Raw genomic sequence first — 18,129 nt, 5'->3', positions numbered from 1 at the left:
AGTACCAATTTAGAGAAAAAATACTTAATTATCTAACACCACTAACAGGTCTGCATCAATGGCGACAAGAGTCCGTATGAAGTTTCGAGAAGTTTCTTTTGACCTTCTTGCAGATTTAATTTCTAATCTCGACAAGACAAACAAAGAGACTCTTAACGATTTATCAAAATGCAGCGGCTGTTTCAAAGACAAAAAACTAACTGGTAAGTACTGGTTAAATTTAATATTTTCGTTTTACAGAATGTTCAGTACAGTAACAAAAAACAATATGACTGTATGTCATTAAATTGCGTTAATAACGGTTAAAACGCACAAAATAAACGTATTTACTGTTAGAGCTAGCTAACAGCTAACATAAAATGTATTGGTCTATAGTGCTCCAACAGAAGACTTTTGTGTTCATTAACTGTAAATAATGTGCTTTGCTATTTGTAAACTTAACAGCATGAAAACACTGTATTTTATTTTATCAAAACACATTTCAGTAGGCTGTCTGTAAAATCCATCTCTCCTCACACTGTGAAACACTGTCTCACTTTAATAACCTGCCATTTTCACACATTCTAAGCAGGTGTGATTTAGCAACTGTCCATTAAATACCCATGGTTTTTTATAGTCGTATCGCCAAAAAACTGTAGAGTTTTTACAGTTTTTTATTTTTTATTTTATTTTATTTTATTTTTTTAACCAGGGCTTGGTACTGAACAGCCAGGATGTTTGTGGTCGACTGTGAAATGTTTTTTCTAGCACATATCTCAAAAGTTTCAATTAAATTTTCACTAAATGATTCTTGAGTCAGTCACACTTAAAGCACATGTGGTGTTTTTTATGCAGTTATATTTTGTATGCTGCTTGAAAGTCTTGAAAAGTATGGGATTTTGAAACGCTTTTTTTCAGACCTTGAAAGGTCTGGGATTTTTTTGTGAAAATCTTCAAGTATGGAAAAAAGTTTCTCTCATAGTCAAATTTTAGAGTATGCTCAAAGACACATAATCTTGTAACATAAGAAATACATGAGGAAAGCATATAGAATAGAATAGAATAGAATAGAATAGAATAGAATAGAATAGAATTTGTACAATAAAATATAAAAAAAACATGACATGATTTCACAAACTGGTATGATTTTAGTGAAACTTGTTTGTGTGATACCCATGCACTTTTGTGATTTTCATATGTTTTAAAAACGTTTCTGTCAGTAAAACATAAATTACTGCAAATTATGCATCCATTCAGTCATACATTCATTAAAATGAAGTTTTCTACTACACACAAGAGGTACAATCTCAACCAAAAGCGTAGGCACACAAGTATAAAAGTACATAAAGTCAAGGTCTTGGGGGGAAAAAAATAGCAGTTTTGAAAAACTCTGGAATTTTTATATGGATGAAGAGCAAGCACCCTGCATATATTTATCATGCTGCTACTGAAAATGATTTTTCTTCTGATGTTACTCAGAATACATCTTCCTGATGGCTAAAAAGCTGAGCCTTGACCCACTGGCTGGATACCATGCCATCGAATTACTGCAAAGGTGTTATTAGGACGCTCATTTCCTTACTTTGCCTTATTGTCTTTAATATAATGACCATCTCTGACTGAGAATATTGACAAGTAATTATCCACCCCAGGTTCATGACCGTGCATCTCACAAAGTTGTTCACCACCCCTACACCTCAAGGCGCTGCTGAAGCTCAGTCAATGAATTATGAAGATACCGTTTTTAACAATCTCAAGGACAAGTTTCCCCTCATTATCTTTTCCTGTGTACAACTTGCGAGCAAAATGTCTCTGCACAGTGAGGTGAGTTCTGGGACACTTACAGCTGCTGGCTAATTTTAATGTGATATAGCTGAAAAACAATCTCCTGTCACATTTGTTTTTAGATTATCGACAACAATACTGCTGTACGATTTCTTCACTCAGTGGGCCACAGTGTTACAAAGCAGACTCTTCTTGAATCAGAACTGATGGTCTTGAAAGGGCTTGACTTCAGATTAAATGTCTCTAACCCCCTGACATATGTGGAAATACTGCTGGAGGTTCTTGGTAACATATCATATATGAACACAAAACAATACTAGGGTACAACGAAAAACTCCATTTAATTATTATTTTAACTCAGATGCTGATTTTTTTCTAGGTCACAATGAGCCATCGACTCCTGTGGAGCAGCTGTATGACCTATGCCACCATATTCTCAGATTTGTTAGTTTGGAGAAGACTGCCATCTATGATTCCTTGTTAGTCACTTCTACTAAGTGTCTCCACCCATCTGTTAAACAGAGGTAAGTGTCACATGTTATAACATGAAAAGGGAGACAAATGTTAAAATGTTGTAAGTTAAGTAGATGACACATGTAATCTGAGAATTGTGTATCTTATTCTTTGTCATCATGTTTTCTTGTGCACTGATATTTCTGAGTGTCATACATGAATGACTTATGTTTCTGAACAAAGTAGCCAGAAAAATGATAAGTGAAGTTTTGTTAATTTTCATTAGAGGTTTAACAGTGGATTTTCAAAGGCTGGTTAATAACAATAGTTTGAAGCAGTAAAAAGCTAATAAATCTGTCAATACTACCCCTCTCCCACCCATTAAAGGTATATCAGATTTATTGGGTTGGCTATCTGCAAATAAGATGGTGTTTTATTACCCCATAAAGACCCACCACTACTTTTGTGGCAGTTCCCAATTTTTTTTTTCTCTATAGTTAACCTTTCTTAACTGACTTATCCCCATTTATTATTATAATATCCTCTATATTTTGTGTTTTTTCCAGTGAAAATCAGGCATTTTCCTATATTTTATTCACTGATCATGTAGATGTTCATTGAAGCTCACAGTAAAGTTGAGGGTTATTATATTAAAAACAGAGAAAACTGAAGAAAAATGTACTTTTTGAGCACAATATATCATTAACTGATCGTAAACCAAATGTCTCCATCCACTGTCATTGATCCAACTCTATGGGTTTTACAAGTGAATCAATGTTGTAGAAGATGACAGTGTTTCCACGTTCACTATGGAGCCTCTGAACGTCCAAATGGGTCAAATCTGATGACCATGAAAAGATGACAAACTGTATTTTACACCAGTTATTTACATGTATTAATAGGTTTAGTAGGTCAGAAGTTTTTAAACATTTTAGATCAGTAGATGGTTTTGGTCATCAGTGGCCGTTTTGGTCTTTATGGGTTAATGACCATTAATTTCTGTGATTGAATTTGTGGATGAAGCCTTGAAGATTTTAGAGCAGTTCAGTTATTTTTGATAATGGAGATTTCTTTGCTTTCTTGGTGCAAAAGAGGCAATAAATGACAATAAAACAACCAAACAAAAACCCCAGTATCTCATGGTTATTAGCCAGTTCTCATCAATATATATTAGCTTAGAATTTTCATAGTTTAGCACCTCTGTATGATTATCTGTTGAACTGAACGTCTCAGTTAAAGTAATAAACACCTAGTAAGAAACAAATAAGTAATTCACATCAATCTAACTATAAAAAATTTGGTTTAATCATGTTCTCTGAAAGTCTGGAATTCAAGTGGAGAAGCCTGATATTGTTCATTTATGTTATCAGAGTCGACTTCAGCTGGTAAAATGTCATGTCTGTACTGATTATTAGGTCAAAGTTATCTATGTGAATGTTTCTGCCCTCCTTTGTATAACAAATACTTCCAGGACTTGATGACTTTAAGTTGGTATAAGAGGACTGAGCAGTATGATCAATCTGAACCATTCACCCTGTTCTTTAGATCTGCCTTTCCCTAAAGGGGAAAGGGAGGCATTTTCTAACAAAAAACAAGAAATGAGTCAATAATGAAATACAACAAAAATAAATGTTGATCTCACCAAAGCCAAAGACAGAGGAGGTATTTGAGTTGCAAAATATAACAAGATGAAAGTGATGGAAAAGACAAAAATGACAGAACAACATGGAAATGACATTAAAGATAAAAGCACAAAAAGCACAACTAGACAAAATAATGTAAAAAAACTCAAACAAGAGGATGACAAAATCGACTTAAAAAGTGCCACAAGATGAAAACAGGAAAAAAAGAAAAAGACTTTTAGACACAGTGTTTTGCTTTTGTTTTATGTGACTATAAATTGCTACATATAAGTGCATTAATTCAACACTGTTTTTATGCTGAATGAATCAGTAAATAGATACGGGATAGATGTGGGTACTGAGGAGCTACAGAATTGATAGTTTGGGTCTTGAGGTAAAATATTTTTTGAAAACCACTGCTTTAGATTCTAATACTATTTTAATCTCTTAATGGAAGTGACTAGTCTGTGTAAATTCCTCCTAAAACAGAGAGAAGTTTGTGACAGTGACTGAGGACCGCATGCTTCTTGCTGTTGGCGTCGTTGCTGTGGCCTCATACATCCATCATGTCAACAAGTGGGAACAGGTTAGTGTGAACATTGTGTTTGTCTACTGTCGCTCTAGGTTTTGTTCTGAGTATTTCAATGTGTTACAGATTGTGGGAGGACTTAACCTCATCACAGGAATTTCAAGGAGGAGCATTATTGATTTTGCTCACGTTACATTGATGCACATTGTAAGTCCTCTGCTCTCAGTAACTTGAGCCTTTGCTAACGCTCAGCTGCAGCTTTAACTGACATCCAAGTGTGTTTTCCATTTACACTTGTCGGTGCTGAGTTTGAAGGATAACAACCATAATAGAAGAATAATATTCTCAAAGTAAAAAGAAACAGCTGTGAACTGAAATATTTTGCTGAATAAAATGTTATATTTTGCTCAAACTTTGCTTCCAGGCAAACTGAAGACATGTTTTGTTGCATTTATTGTGCAGTCTGAAAAGCAAATAAATAATAAATAATGTTTATCTCTAGTATCGCTTATTTTCTAAATTACACGCAGCCTTATTTGAGCATTTCTTGCACATCGCAGTGATGCGTTCAACAAGTGTTAAATCACATCGTGCATTGTGTGTTGTGGTGTGTTGTAAAACTCAAATTCGCTGAGATTTATAAAAACTGGGGCAGGGCTTAGTATTCCATGTTAAATATCTCCTTCCCATGTTTTATCCTCACTGGACCTAAGGAAAGGATGAAGAAAGAACAATGATAAATGAGGATAAGAGGTTTTAAAAGTATCCTACAGAAATATAAGGCTTATTTAGAAAAATCTGAAAATGTAAATATGATATTTGTGTTTAGCGGCAATACATTTCAAACATCAAAATATACAATATAAGCACTGACTTTCCTTCTCAAAGAGATGAAATATTGAAGAACAGCTTAAAAGTATACTGGAGACTGAAGTTTTCTTACATGGGCTATAAAACAGCAAAATCTTGCCATCAGGCTGACCTGTAAATACCCAACTACTGAACAACTGCTGAAGAGCTAATTATTGGTTATTTTCTTGCATGCTGCGGTTTGGTGAATCCCTTTTAAGTATTACGTGCAAGAACTAAGCTAAAGAGTTGTGTAGAGAGAAGCATTTGCATCAAAATCTGGCTTCTTGTGGAAGGAATACAGGCAGAAAGTACAGATATAACTAACAACAGCAATCTGTCTGTCGCTGCATTTTACACTTTACAGCAAAAAATTACTGTAACTCCTGAACCGTTTGCACTGTTATCTACAATATTCAAATAGTATCGGAAAGCTGAGAACCTGAGCTTTCCGACACTATATAACACGTTACAGCAGCAATATAGGACTCTATTAGAAGTAGAAAGGAAGTGTTTCAGAGACTTCCACACAGACTAAAAAACACCTGGAAATAACAAAAAATATGAAGCCATAATATGGATACAGAATGTTCAAAACCAAAAATCATGTTTGAGCAGATGTAAAATAGTTGAAAGTTTATTTTTGCAATCTCAAAATGTTTTGTTATGGACATTTGCAGTTGTTTCTGATAATAAATATGCCAAAAACTTGAAGTCTGTTTTTTTCTTTTTTACTAAAACACACTGTTTTAAAGCATTTATTATTTATAATATTGATAATTAATGGCCAGATGTTGAAAGTTAAGTTCTTCCTGAAAACAAAGGTGCAAAAAAAATTGGCAAAAAAGACATTTTCCGACACTTTTATTGCGAAGAAAACATGAAGACATATAGGCGGCCTATTATAGTGGCAGTCTATTTGTTTTGAGTGAAGAAAAAACAAAACTTTAATGTGTATAAGGAACTAATAGTAGAGTAAATACATTAATAATAAATAGAGGTGATCAAGACAATGTACACTAGTAATAACAAAATAAACTCAATTTGTATTTCTTGAAAAGGAGTGGGAAGAAGACAACATTAAATCCCACTCCCACTTCTCATTTATACAACATAACACATTACTCTTGCTTCCTTAATGATAAAGTTACAGTCCTAATAATGTAAATAACAGATAGTAAACAGATTAGGAAAACTGATGTATAGTACACATAGTAACTACCTAATTGATAGTCTGCATAACTTATAATACAATATATTTCAACTATAATTGCATAGCAACAATGGTAAAGGAAGTTACACATACCAACGTGGTAAACAACGACAAGCACATACCAACAAAGGTAAGAAAGAGCCAAGGATGTAATGGCCCAGCAATTAACAATAAGCCCCGCGCTCCCTGTACTTTGACCGAATCATACGTTTGTAAAGTGCTTTAAAACTGTGGATATTGTGGCATTGCTTGTGATGAAGTTCCAGACTGTTCCACATTTTCACCCCACATACATACAGACAAAAGCTCTTCCTGGTAGTTTGAACCTTAGGTAGTGGAAAATTTCCAAAGCCTCTTATGCCATAAGTACTCTGTCTAAGTGTAAGTCTTAAAAGGGTTAAACAATAAGACAGTGGCCTTGGCAGTTTTTGTAAATGTTTTATTTCATGTAGTAATAATGTATTGATTTATCTGTTGGCTTTGTTGAGATCATCACAGCCACATTCATCCAGCTTCCCCTACAAAGTTCACAGTTTAGATGATAAATATGACAAATGCTGTTACACAGATAAGTAGAAGGCTGGCAAAAAAATCAACCTTCATGACTAAAAGTAACACATCATGTTCATACTCTCAAAGATCTGTGTGTGTGCTGATGTGAAGTTTGTGTTGTGCTACATTGTGCTGCGAGTGCATCGTTTGTTGACATCAGCTAAATCTGGTTCTCAGCTAACAACAGTCTCGGCTGCCTACATCCATAACAGCGTTAATATATGGATTTCTACATCAATGTTTCATATCAGATATTTCAGAAAAAATCCTAACACTCTCGAGGGAGAGAGATCTTCAGTGTCTTATACCTTTTCTTCTACCGTTGTAACACTGTACAACACTAGCAAATGTCACCTTTTACATGCAGTCAGCTAATGTCAACAGACACCAACACAAAATTCACATGAGCAGGGATAAATTTCACACAGAAAAACCTTTAACAGATAATTAAGATCCTAGAAAAGTACATACAGAGTACCTGGAGATGTCAGCCATGACCTCTGAATACATGCTTCCTTTTGTGTCATTATTGCGATTGTTTCAACACAGACCTAGTCATTCCGTAATAATCTGATAAACTTTTAATGACTGACATGGATCCATTTCTTTTTTTTCAGTCACTGTAAACAAAGTGTAGACTGCATTAACATGGACAAGGGGTGGAAGAAATATACAGATTCTATACTTCAGTAAAAGTATTAATGCCATACTCCACTACAAGTAGGAGTTCTGCGTTGAAATGCTGTCACAAGTTTATTCTATTATCTTAACATAAAATGAATGACTAATATTCATAAGTGAACTAGAACTATGTTGTTGGGGCCTTCCAAAATATGTTTTTTCTTTACACCTAACCTTTCCTAAGTGATTTCTCTTCATTTATTGTTACAGTTACTCTCTGCATTTTCTATTTTATAGTGAACTGCTGAGTTTTTTCTATATTGAATTTATTAACTAGAAGCACTTGGAGAGCGCAGAGCTCCGTCAAGGCCGATCAGTGGGCCCCTGTGGCCCCCCCACACCCCCAATCACCACCAAAATTTAATCATTTATTCCTTGTGCCAGTATCAACATTTCCTGAAATTTTCATCCAAATCTGTCCATAACTTTTTAAGTTATCCTGCACACAAACAGACAGACAGACCAACGCTGCCAAAAACATAACCTCCTTGGCAGAGGTAATCATGTGGATGTTCATAGAAGCTCAGAAAAGTGATGTTTTTGAGCAAAATACTGTATATCATTAGCTGAATGTAATAAGGTGTCAAACTATATGGGTTTTATTGGTGAAACAGTTGCAGAAGATGATGGCAGATGATGTTTCCATGGTCACTATGGAGCCTCTGAATGCTCAAATGAGTCAAATCTGATGTTGCAGAAAAGCTGAGAATCTGCATTTTACTCAAATTAGTGATCCAATGGTTATTGAGCATTTTAGATCAGTACATGCTTTTGGTCACTGGTGGCTGTTTAGTACTTTGACGGTTAAAGAATGTCCCCCAGTGTAGTGAACATGGAAACATCAATTGGCTATTTACCAAAAAACACACTAAATACAGAATATAATACAAAAATGTCATAGAGGTAAAAATATCAGTAAGGAGGGAGCAATGATTACTTAACACAATAAATTAAGAATTATATTAAAAAAAACACACACACACACAAAAGACAAATGGGGAAAAAAGGTGCACCAGAACATAACACCCACAGATAAACAAAAAAGTTCTCATTATATTGCCTTTGTTTTGGGTCTGCATATCGTCTCCCCATTTCTGTTGAGGAGGGGATTGTTGTTGTGTTCTGTTTTTGCTCTCCCCTCCCTCCTCTCTTTCTGTCTGTCAATCACTGAGGGTCATCAGGTTGAGTGCCTCCACCTGTGTGCTACCTGATCTGGCCGATCAGCTTCTGCAGGAGTCACTATAAAAGCAGCGCACCTTCAAGCAGCTCTCTTTCTGCCCATCTGATACCTGAGCTGCTGGACTTTTGTGAGACTTTGTACCTGTTTTATCTGAACTTAGAAACCTGTAGTGATGGCAAAGTGAAGCTTTCTAAAGCAATGAACCTTTTCAACACAAATATATTGAAAAAGGTTCACTCCTCGGAGCTTGTTTCGATCATGTGACCCGTTACATCTGAAGCTTCATTTGACACGTACACCACGTGACTGGTTCGAATGCTGATTCAGTGGTTGCGGTTCATGCTTCACTGCTGATAAATATGTATGGGTGGTCTGATGAGAACATGAACAAAACAAACAAATAAATAATTCAATGCATAATTTATCCACATCACTAAAACCAAGGAAGTGTAGTATGTGTAGTCAGCTTGTTTTGCTTGAATTAAGTAAAAAAAAAAAAAAAAAAATGAATTAAGCAAAAAAAAATCTGCCAATGGAACAACTGAAAATGATCTTGGTAATATTTCTTGAAATAAGATTTTCAAGATCTATTGTTTAAAAATAAGTTCTTATACCTCACTGAAAAGTTACTCTTTAGGTCAGGGGTCTCAAACATGCGGCCAGGGGGCCGCGGGATGAATTTGCAAAGTGCAAAAATTCCACAGTCAAGGCTGTTGAACTCATTTTAGTTCAGGTTCCACATTCAGACCAATATGATCTACAGTAAAATAATAACATAATAACCTTCAAAAAATGATGAGTCTATATTTTCTTCTTGGTTTGATGTAAAAAAAATTATATTACACTATGCCTATAAATATTGACAACTTCAAATTTTTGTCTTTGTTTTAGTCCAAAAAATAGCATTAAATTATGAGAATATTTATATTTACAAACTATCCTGTAACAATAAAATGTGAATAACCTGAACAAATATGAACAACCTGAAATTTCTAAAGAAAATTAAGCACAATTTTAACTATTTTCTGTCTTTTACTAAGTATTTAGTGTCTTTGTAGATCCGATCCATAATACACATGTATAAACTGTAAGTCGAGGCATAATATTGTTAAAGTTGCACTTATTTTTCTTAAGAAATTTCAGTTTTTTCAGGTTATTTACATTTTTTTTTGTTTGGATAGTTCATAGAAGTAAGTACTTTCTTAATTTAATGAGGGTTTTTTTTTGCACTAAAACAAAGCCAAAAATTTGGAGTTATCATTATTTAAGGGTTATTATCCTATTATTTTACTGGTCTGGCACACTGGAGATCAAATCAGGCTGAATGTGGCCCCTGAAAGAAAATGAGTTTGAGACCCCTGCTTTTGGTAATTATGTCTTATTTTAAGTGTGATGAGATATTTTGACTAGAAATGAGAAATACACTTGGTAAGATTTGGATTTTTACAGTGTGAAAGACTTTGATCCTGGTGTAAAATTAAAATAAATCACTTTAAATCTGTAATAAAATGGGGATAGCAACATTTATTACTGTTTTTAAGTTATAACACTGGGTGTCTTGGGGAGCATTGCACGTCTCTTTCATTCAGCTGCTTTACGATCTTTGCATAGCTCCATAGCATTACATCACTAAGGGTCAGAATCGTTTTTACTCCGGTGACCTATCTCCAAAGACGTCCTTGCACCTCAGGCCTCATTAGGAGACTACAGGGTGCCAGCAATATTGATTGCTTTGACAACTTCTGCGTCATTCTCCCAGTTCAACAGGATGGGCTGGATTGTCCTAGAGCCTTGTCTGTGGTGCTATACAGCTGGTTTGAGGCCCAGGGGAATGTTGTGTGTGTGTTGAGTGGAAGCCAAAAAGCCCCTCTCAACGGTAAGGGCAGCAGTACCACATGTGCGGCTGTGGTTGAGTCAGACTGTATTCAGTACTCATAACAGGTGCTCTATCTATAACTGCCTTCTGTAGTTGTGAACTAGAGGACTGTAGGGTATGATTGAGAGCCTGTTGTCTGAAAAGTGATGTACTCGCACTTTCTACATCCTGCCAGAAGACTTAAAAAAATCCTTGTGGGCTTCCTCACCGTCAGACTGATTTGACAGCCAATAGTCTGGGAAGACAGCAGCAGTGTCTAGTGAACTGTCTAGAGCCCTGATACTAGAGGGACCCTTAAAGTCTATAATCTTCCCAGTGTTTGCGTTGTTTAAAAGGTGTTTCATCTAGTTCTTGCTCTTCAGGATGTCCTGGCTTTGTGTTTGTTTGCTTGCTTCCCATTGGGTGGATCCGTTTTCATTTAATACTCTGTCTCTCACATGCTTAGACCTGCGGTTGTTGGGATACTGTGCAGGGTGTTCTTTATTGCCTCGGAAGGTGAGGTGCCCAAAGGCTCCTTGCAGAAAAATCAAACATATTGGCTTGCTATAATAACACAGCACATATCGAATTACTGTTAATATTATGAAATGGCACTGAAGGCAAAAAGAAGTTAAAATACCAGATAGGAAAGCTGTCTAGTTGTATCCAACTGTAACCTGCAGCACTAAATGTATCCTAGGAAACTTGCATCTGGATGCCAGTGGGGGCTTCCCTCCGTGGGGAATCTTTGAAGTCACTGCCAGCTCTGCAGTCATGCTTTGGGTTCCACTGGAGATCACTGGGAGGCAGGACACCGAGTCTTTGTTCTATGGGCTCCCTGGCTCAGATGAAGCCCTTTCACCAGAGCTGCAGGTGGCAGCCAAAGAGGTTTTAGAATGTAAGACTGTCCTGGAAAGCTGTCGTACTTGAGAGATACTGGAAGCTGAAACCAACTAAAATGCTCAGGTGGTGCAATTTCTGTTGAGTGACTTGACCCTATGATTGTATCTTGCAATTTTCTTTCGTACAGTGGATATCACCTTTTTTCACAACTGGACATCTATGAAAATGTGGATTATTTTACTTTCAGGGAAACAAATTGAAGTCTGCATGAGTGTTAGCAATTTTTTTTAAATTTTTTATTGTGCCAGCTGATGCATGATGTAAATGCATAACCTGTTAATACTGCTTCATTTTCAAAACAACTGTCTGTAACAAGGATACTAGGAAGCAGTACTAGGAGATGATGATAATGAACAATGTGAAATAATCATAATCAACCTTGTGCAATAATGGAAATAAACAACAACCAATATCACAATCACCAATGTGTAATAACCAATAATGTGCAATAATGAAAATCTAAAATGTGCAATAACTACTGTATTTACCTCTCACTGTCCTCTGCACTTTAACTAGGTATGAATGTGGGAATGCGTGACTTGACAGAATGGGAGAGAGAGAGAGTGTGTGTGTGTGTGTGTGTGCCTTTTTTACTGTTTTTTTTTTTTTTTTTTACTACTTTTACTATAAATTTTTTTTGCATTGTATATTTTCTTTTTTTTTCTCAAGAAGTACCATCTTTTCAAGCGCATCAGAATTACATTGTGTATGCTCTATGTATACAGTGGCAATAAAAGGAATCTTGATCTTGAGTTCAAATTCTAAACAGTCAATGTGCTCAGTAGCACTATTAACAGAATGATACCCATCATATAATTTGCTGGAAAATATGGTGAATTAAAACCTGTATACCAGTTCATCTGGTTTTCACCTGTAAAGACCCATTGGTACTTTTGTGGCAGTTCCCAAATTCATTTCTCTCTATATTTAATTTTTCTTAAGTGATTTATCACCATTTATTGTAATATTATCCTCTTTAGTTTGAGTTTTTTTCAGTGTAAATCCTGTATTTTTCTATATTTAATTCACTGATCATGTAGATGTTCATTAAAGCTCAGAATAAATTCAAAGATTATTATATCAAAAACAGAGAAAACTGAAGAAAAAGTGACTTTTTCAGTCAAAGCTATCATTAACTGAACATTAACCCAGTGTGTCTATCCACTCTCATTGATCCAGCTCCATGGGTTTTACTGGTGAATCAACGTTATAGAAAATAACAGTGTTTCTATGTTCGCTACGAAGCCTCTGAACATCCAAATGGGTCATATCTGATGACCATGAAAAGATGACAAACTGCATTTTACACCAATTATTTACATTAATTGATAGGATTAGTGGATCAACAGATATTAAACAGTTTATATCAGTAGATGGTTTTGACTGTTTGGGTCTTTATGGGTTAAAGCCCAACACTACTGGATCTATCCTTTTTACTTTTCTTCTGAATAATGAGGATACTGTTTTGTAGGCTGCATCTACCCTGACACTGTTGGTCTGTCTTTAGTTTTCTACATGTCTTCAAAGTGTTCCTTATTACTCAGGGTTTAAACACCATCTTCGCTCCCATTTTGATGCAAAATCCCAAACCAGAAGGTAGTTTAAAAATCCTCAGTGTAATTGCAAAATGATGGCACCTCACTGGTGTGGATGAACATTTGGCGGCTCAGATAGCAGCAGGTGTAAAATGATCATAAAGAGTTTATTCACACGAGGTTGTAATACAGAAACATCTGCATTGCCGGTAAGGGGTAATCCCTCTAATTGCACAGTCAACCACAAGTTGTTAATAGATGCTTCCAGTTTAACAGGTATCATCGGCAAGAAAATCACCCGTATATCGTTCGTGATAATTGTTTTCATAATGATGTCCAGGCTACAACATCCTGAAACACTAAAACAGCATGACTCCATCTTTAGGGGATTTATATGAATGATGATGGCATTTACAGGCTGTTGTGAAGTTGATGGCTGTAAACAAAGCATCTCATCCCTTGTATTTCTATCCCAATGTGTTTCCATGGAGATGAGCACATACATGAGGCCTATGGGCTGAACAATTTACATTTGTTGCCCTGTATACATGAATTTGATATATCCTGGTGTTAAAAGAATCAACTCTGGTTTCACAAATGATAAGGTCTTTGTGTTCTTCTAGTAGCCTATCAATAATATGGAATATAAAGTCCGATGGGAATTTCATTTTATTTGGCTGACTTAAGGTACCTAATAAGCAAATCAGCTCTTTAGGGATATGCCTTCTCATCCTAGCAACTGTTGCTATGCTGACTGTTACCACTGTGTGTGTGTGTGGTGAGAATTGGAAAAGCCTGGTGTTTTTATTGTGTCTCACTGGGATTTTTTTTTTTTTTATATATTAACATAAATTTCGAAACGGCCTTACCCATAAGACAGTGTAATCATGGCATCACGGAAGTAAGATAAACATAGAAAAATTTATTTGAAATTACTTCAATTTTGAATCAATAAATACTCTCCTTTATATAATTAAAATGGTGTTTGCAGCAAAGCCAAAATTGACCATATAAAGAATTAAGAGAGATAAGGAAGATGTATTTATGTATTTTGTGAAAGGGATGATTGCATTAATCAGTTTGTCTTGCATCATCAGAATATCTGGGAATATTTTTATTTATTGTACTTGTTATAAATGTGAATTATAGAACAAAAGAGGCAGTATTTTCCTGACATTTTTATTTATTTATAGAAGAAAACAACCAAAACATAGAGGGGAAACTTTTTTCTTTGTGCTAAGATATTTAGTCAGAGGATTAATGTTGCGGATTGCAGATATGATCTTGTGTGCTGAGCTACACATTCACATTTTTTTTTATCTCACTTTTTTGCATCTTAAATTATTTATCAACTCAGAGGATAAACAACCACTTGGCTGAAAATAAAGTATGAGCCCTGATTTCTCAGTCTCAGAGCTTTGTCTTCTGACAGTGGAATGAAAGATAGCTTATTGCAATCACACACAAGGACAAGGATTCCAGGAGATTATCAGAAGATCCAGGGCCAGACTTCACTGAGTCACTCTGGTTTTTATTTCTGTTCCTCCTCTGCAGATCGTAGCATTAGCCCCCATTAATCTCACCTGCCCTTGTAGCTTCTTTAAAGGAGAGCAGTCTTCACACTTTTTGTTTTCCATTTTTTTAAAAGAGAGAAGACAGGGGTGTTGAAAGCTTCAGAAGGGTTTAATTCAGCTATAGAAGCCTTTGCATTTCCAAAGGTGGACGAGGCCTTGACATCGGTATCTGTGTCCACGTCATCCATCTCATTCCCCCTGCAGGCACACAAAGACACCCTGCACCAAAGCCTGTATTCAAGCCCCCTCTTAAGTATTTCTTCTTTTTCAGGAAGGGAACATTTTAAAGTAAAATACGTGTTTTGGACCATTAAAATCTGCTATCAGAGGATTAGGACTCCCATTTTAATGATCTCCAAGGATACATTTTTGGTTTTTTTATGATAATGAACCCTCAAATACCTAAACAGCTCCAGGCAACCAGAAGCATCTACGGATCTAAACTGTTTAATAACTTCTGAACCACTAATCCTACCAATATTTGTAAATAATTCAGGTAAAATTTAGTTCGTCATCTTTTCATGGTCATCAGATATGACCCATTTGGACATTCAGAGACTCCGTAGTGAACGTAGAAACACTGTCATCTTCTATAACATTGATTCACCAGTAAAACCCATGGAGTTTGATCAATGACAGTGGTTGCAGACATTTGTTTTTATGTTGTTAATCATATATTTTGCTGAAAAGGTCACATTTTCTTCAGTTTTCTCTGTTTAAATATAATAATCTCTGAATTTATTCTGAGTTTTTATTAACATTTACATGATTCCTAAATGCATTATAAAAAAGTGATGTAAAACAATGCAAACTGCAGAAGATATTAGAATAAATGGAGATAAATCACTTAAGAAAGGTTAGATGTAGAGGAAAATTCATATTGCAGTTGCCACAAAAATAGTTTCTAAGTCTTTAAGGATTGGATATGTCTTTAAGATACTCAATGATTTGGAACCAACAGTGTATTTGAGTTCTTTAATTTTACATTGAATAAATTCACGCCTTACATATTTAAAAAAGTAATTTAACCCTTTCATGCATGAATTATGAGAACCTTAGTCAATATTTTTTCCTTGAGTGTTTTTGTTCCTCTTTAGGCATGAAAAAAACAATGCAATTGGCATTTTTTTTTATGAATGTATTTTTCGTGGAGTTACAAAAATGTCCTCTCAGCTGGACACCATGCATTTAATTTTTGAAGCAAAGAAACATGTATTTAAAACTCATCATCAGACAGTGATATACTGTGTGAAAACAATGAAACAAAAACATTTTTAATGCCACTAATCTGATGTTTTGTCACATTTTATCATACTCAAATACTAGTTATTACTCATTTCATGAAGATAATATTCTCCTGAGACCCAGGAAATTGACAAAAAAAAAGCTTTTTTACACTAAAAAATGGTCTTGATTGGAATTTGCATAAGGCAAGTTTTTTCAGATACATTTTAAAAATCATTTTTATTTATTTATTGATTTTTTTAAAAATGGAATGTCCTTTGCAATGGACAGCATTTAAGTTAAACTGTCAAACTTTTGTCCCCTACAGAGGACAAAATGCATTGCTGAGTCTCAGGAGGATATGCAAAAAAAACAAAACAAAAAACTTTGTTTCAGAAAACTGATAATTACAGTCTAATAACAATTAGCAATTGATTTATACGAAAACTTGTTACTGCAGATCAGGTTAATCAAGAACAGCAAAGTTACAATAATTGTATGAATTGCAGTGTTTGGGATGATGCCAGGGCCAGATTAACACGTCATTGTACCCTGGGCAACAATATTCAAGGGCCCCATCATCACAACCCCAGAATCCCTATAATCTGGCAAAATACAGAATAAATTCCAGGAATATATGTAAATATACCCCATACTTCAATATCTAACTATTATCAGATGCATTTTGATGTACAAATGTGTAAATGCTCGTAGAACTATAAGTGCACCACTATAGCCTCTTGTCAAGGCCACTCACTTGCATATGATGATATGAAAACAAAACACATTAGCATCAGTATAATCTAAAATTGATCCGCTACATTAGAAAGAGAGGGAAGTGTCCTCCATTTTCACAAAAAATAAATAAGAAACCATTTCCAAAGTGTCCAGTATTTATTTAAGAACACTTTTTGCGGACAGTTTCATTTATAAGCAAAAGATAACCAGACATTTTTGTTATGCCCGAGCTACCCAGGGCCCTTCAGAGGTCGCGGCCCCCGGGCAATTGCCCAGTTGCCCATATGGTTAATCCGGGTTTGGATGATGCATAAGAGTCCACTATGTTGGCTGAAATTGAACTAAAACAACAAAATCCATGAATATACAAGAGAACAGCAGGAGAATAACTGTCCACTGTAGTGACCACTATTCATGAAAGGGTTAATTTAAAACACTGCATATAGCTGCTTTTACCTTATACATGTTGGATGACTGTAATTCTGCCTGATGGGCCTGTAATTTTTTTGACTCATTGCAGAAGAGGTCAGGATAATATCTGAGACACGACAGCCTCTTCTGTATATATCGTTTCAGATGTCAAATGCCATGGTCTGGAGGGAAGAGGAATTGGAGTTTGATTGGCATCGACCTTGTTTCCCTTGAATAATTATGAATGATTTAGGTATTAGTGCTTCCTTTCATCATAAATAATTCATTAAAGTTGCTTTCCACCCCCACTGCATGCTTGTTCCTGTTCTGTGTCGAGGTAATGAGGGAAACAAAGGTTGATGCAGTGAAATTTCTATGATTGCATTTACTTTTTTTGTTATTATTTTATTCTTTATTTTGCACAGTTTAGGAATATATCTTAATTATTCGGTGTTTTGCATGAGGAAAAACATGCATCACAGATTTTTTTTTTTTTTAAATTTATTTATTTTTTATTTTGAAAGTTGCAGCCGGAAGTGTGTATATGATAGGTGTAAGTAACTTGACCCATTGATTTCGCTCCATGTTGCAGCGCTGCGTGGCAGTGGGCACCGTGTGACTGGCTGTGACTGCTGCACCACACACATGACTTTAGTTGTGAATGGCCCCGACACGCGGCACATTCACCAGGCGACAAGTGTCCGTGGGTCCTCCTCTGGCTTTGCAGTAGACCCAGCCTGCGCCTGTTCTACACCCATGGGTGTCGCTCTCTGTGATCTTCCCCTGAGTCTGAGACTGAATGTAAGTGGCTTTGATCGGCGCAGTTCTATCCAGTCCGTTTGGCTCAGGCTGGTTCCGGACCGGATCTGAAAAGGGCCAGTGCGGTTGTTTCATTTGGACCGAGGATCCGCACGGAGCGCTGCAGCAGAGGAGGCGCGGATGTGATGCCAGAGCTGAGCAGAAAAAACACAGCTTCAAGTCTAAGGTAATGTTTGCATCTTTCTGTATGTGACTGCGCCTGTATGTATGTCAAAGTTTATCTGATT

General features: G+C 35.8%; 2 protein-coding genes across 2 annotated transcripts in view; both read left to right on the top strand.

The window, feature by feature from the left end:
• The first annotated feature begins 68 nt into the window (after positions 1-68).
• Positions 69-17,953, top strand: cntd1 (cyclin N-terminal domain containing 1). Its single transcript, XM_030163237.1, has 10 exons — positions 69-203; positions 1,459-1,534; positions 1,632-1,803; positions 1,887-2,049; positions 2,144-2,288; positions 4,329-4,425; positions 4,495-4,575; positions 11,192-11,214; positions 11,382-11,596; positions 17,676-17,953. Exons 1-10 carry the CDS (start codon positions 77-79, stop codon positions 17,951-17,953), a joined length of 1,377 nt encoding a protein of 458 aa, XP_030019097.1. The 5' UTR covers positions 69-76.
• Positions 17,685-18,129, top strand: part of tanc2b (tetratricopeptide repeat, ankyrin repeat and coiled-coil containing 2b) — a 178,639-nt gene continuing 178,194 nt past the window's right edge. The window contains exon 1 of the mRNA XM_030122662.1: positions 17,685-18,068. The gene's annotated coding sequence lies outside the window, so the exon portion shown is untranslated. The remainder of the gene's footprint in view (positions 18,069-18,129) is intronic.

Source organism: Sphaeramia orbicularis, chromosome 19 (genome assembly GCF_902148855.1).
Source record: "Sphaeramia orbicularis chromosome 19, fSphaOr1.1, whole genome shotgun sequence".
Classification (NCBI taxonomy): Eukaryota; Metazoa; Chordata; class Actinopteri; order Kurtiformes; family Apogonidae; genus Sphaeramia; species Sphaeramia orbicularis.
Note: the sequence above shows the minus strand (reverse complement) of the source record. Positions and strands in the feature narration are given on the sequence as shown.

Excerpts from the sequence above, each read along its gene's own strand:
- cntd1 (XM_030163237.1), top strand. The coding sequence starts at position 77 with ATGAAGTTTCGAGAAGTTTCTTTTGACCTTCTTGCAGATTTAATTTCT. Across the intron at positions 1,535-1,631 it reads GCCATCGAATTACTGCAAAG|GTTCATGACCGTGCATCTCA; the intron begins GTGTTATTAGGA and ends TATCCACCCCAG. Across the intron at positions 4,426-4,494 it reads ATGTCAACAAGTGGGAACAG|ATTGTGGGAGGACTTAACCT; the intron begins GTTAGTGTGAAC and ends AATGTGTTACAG.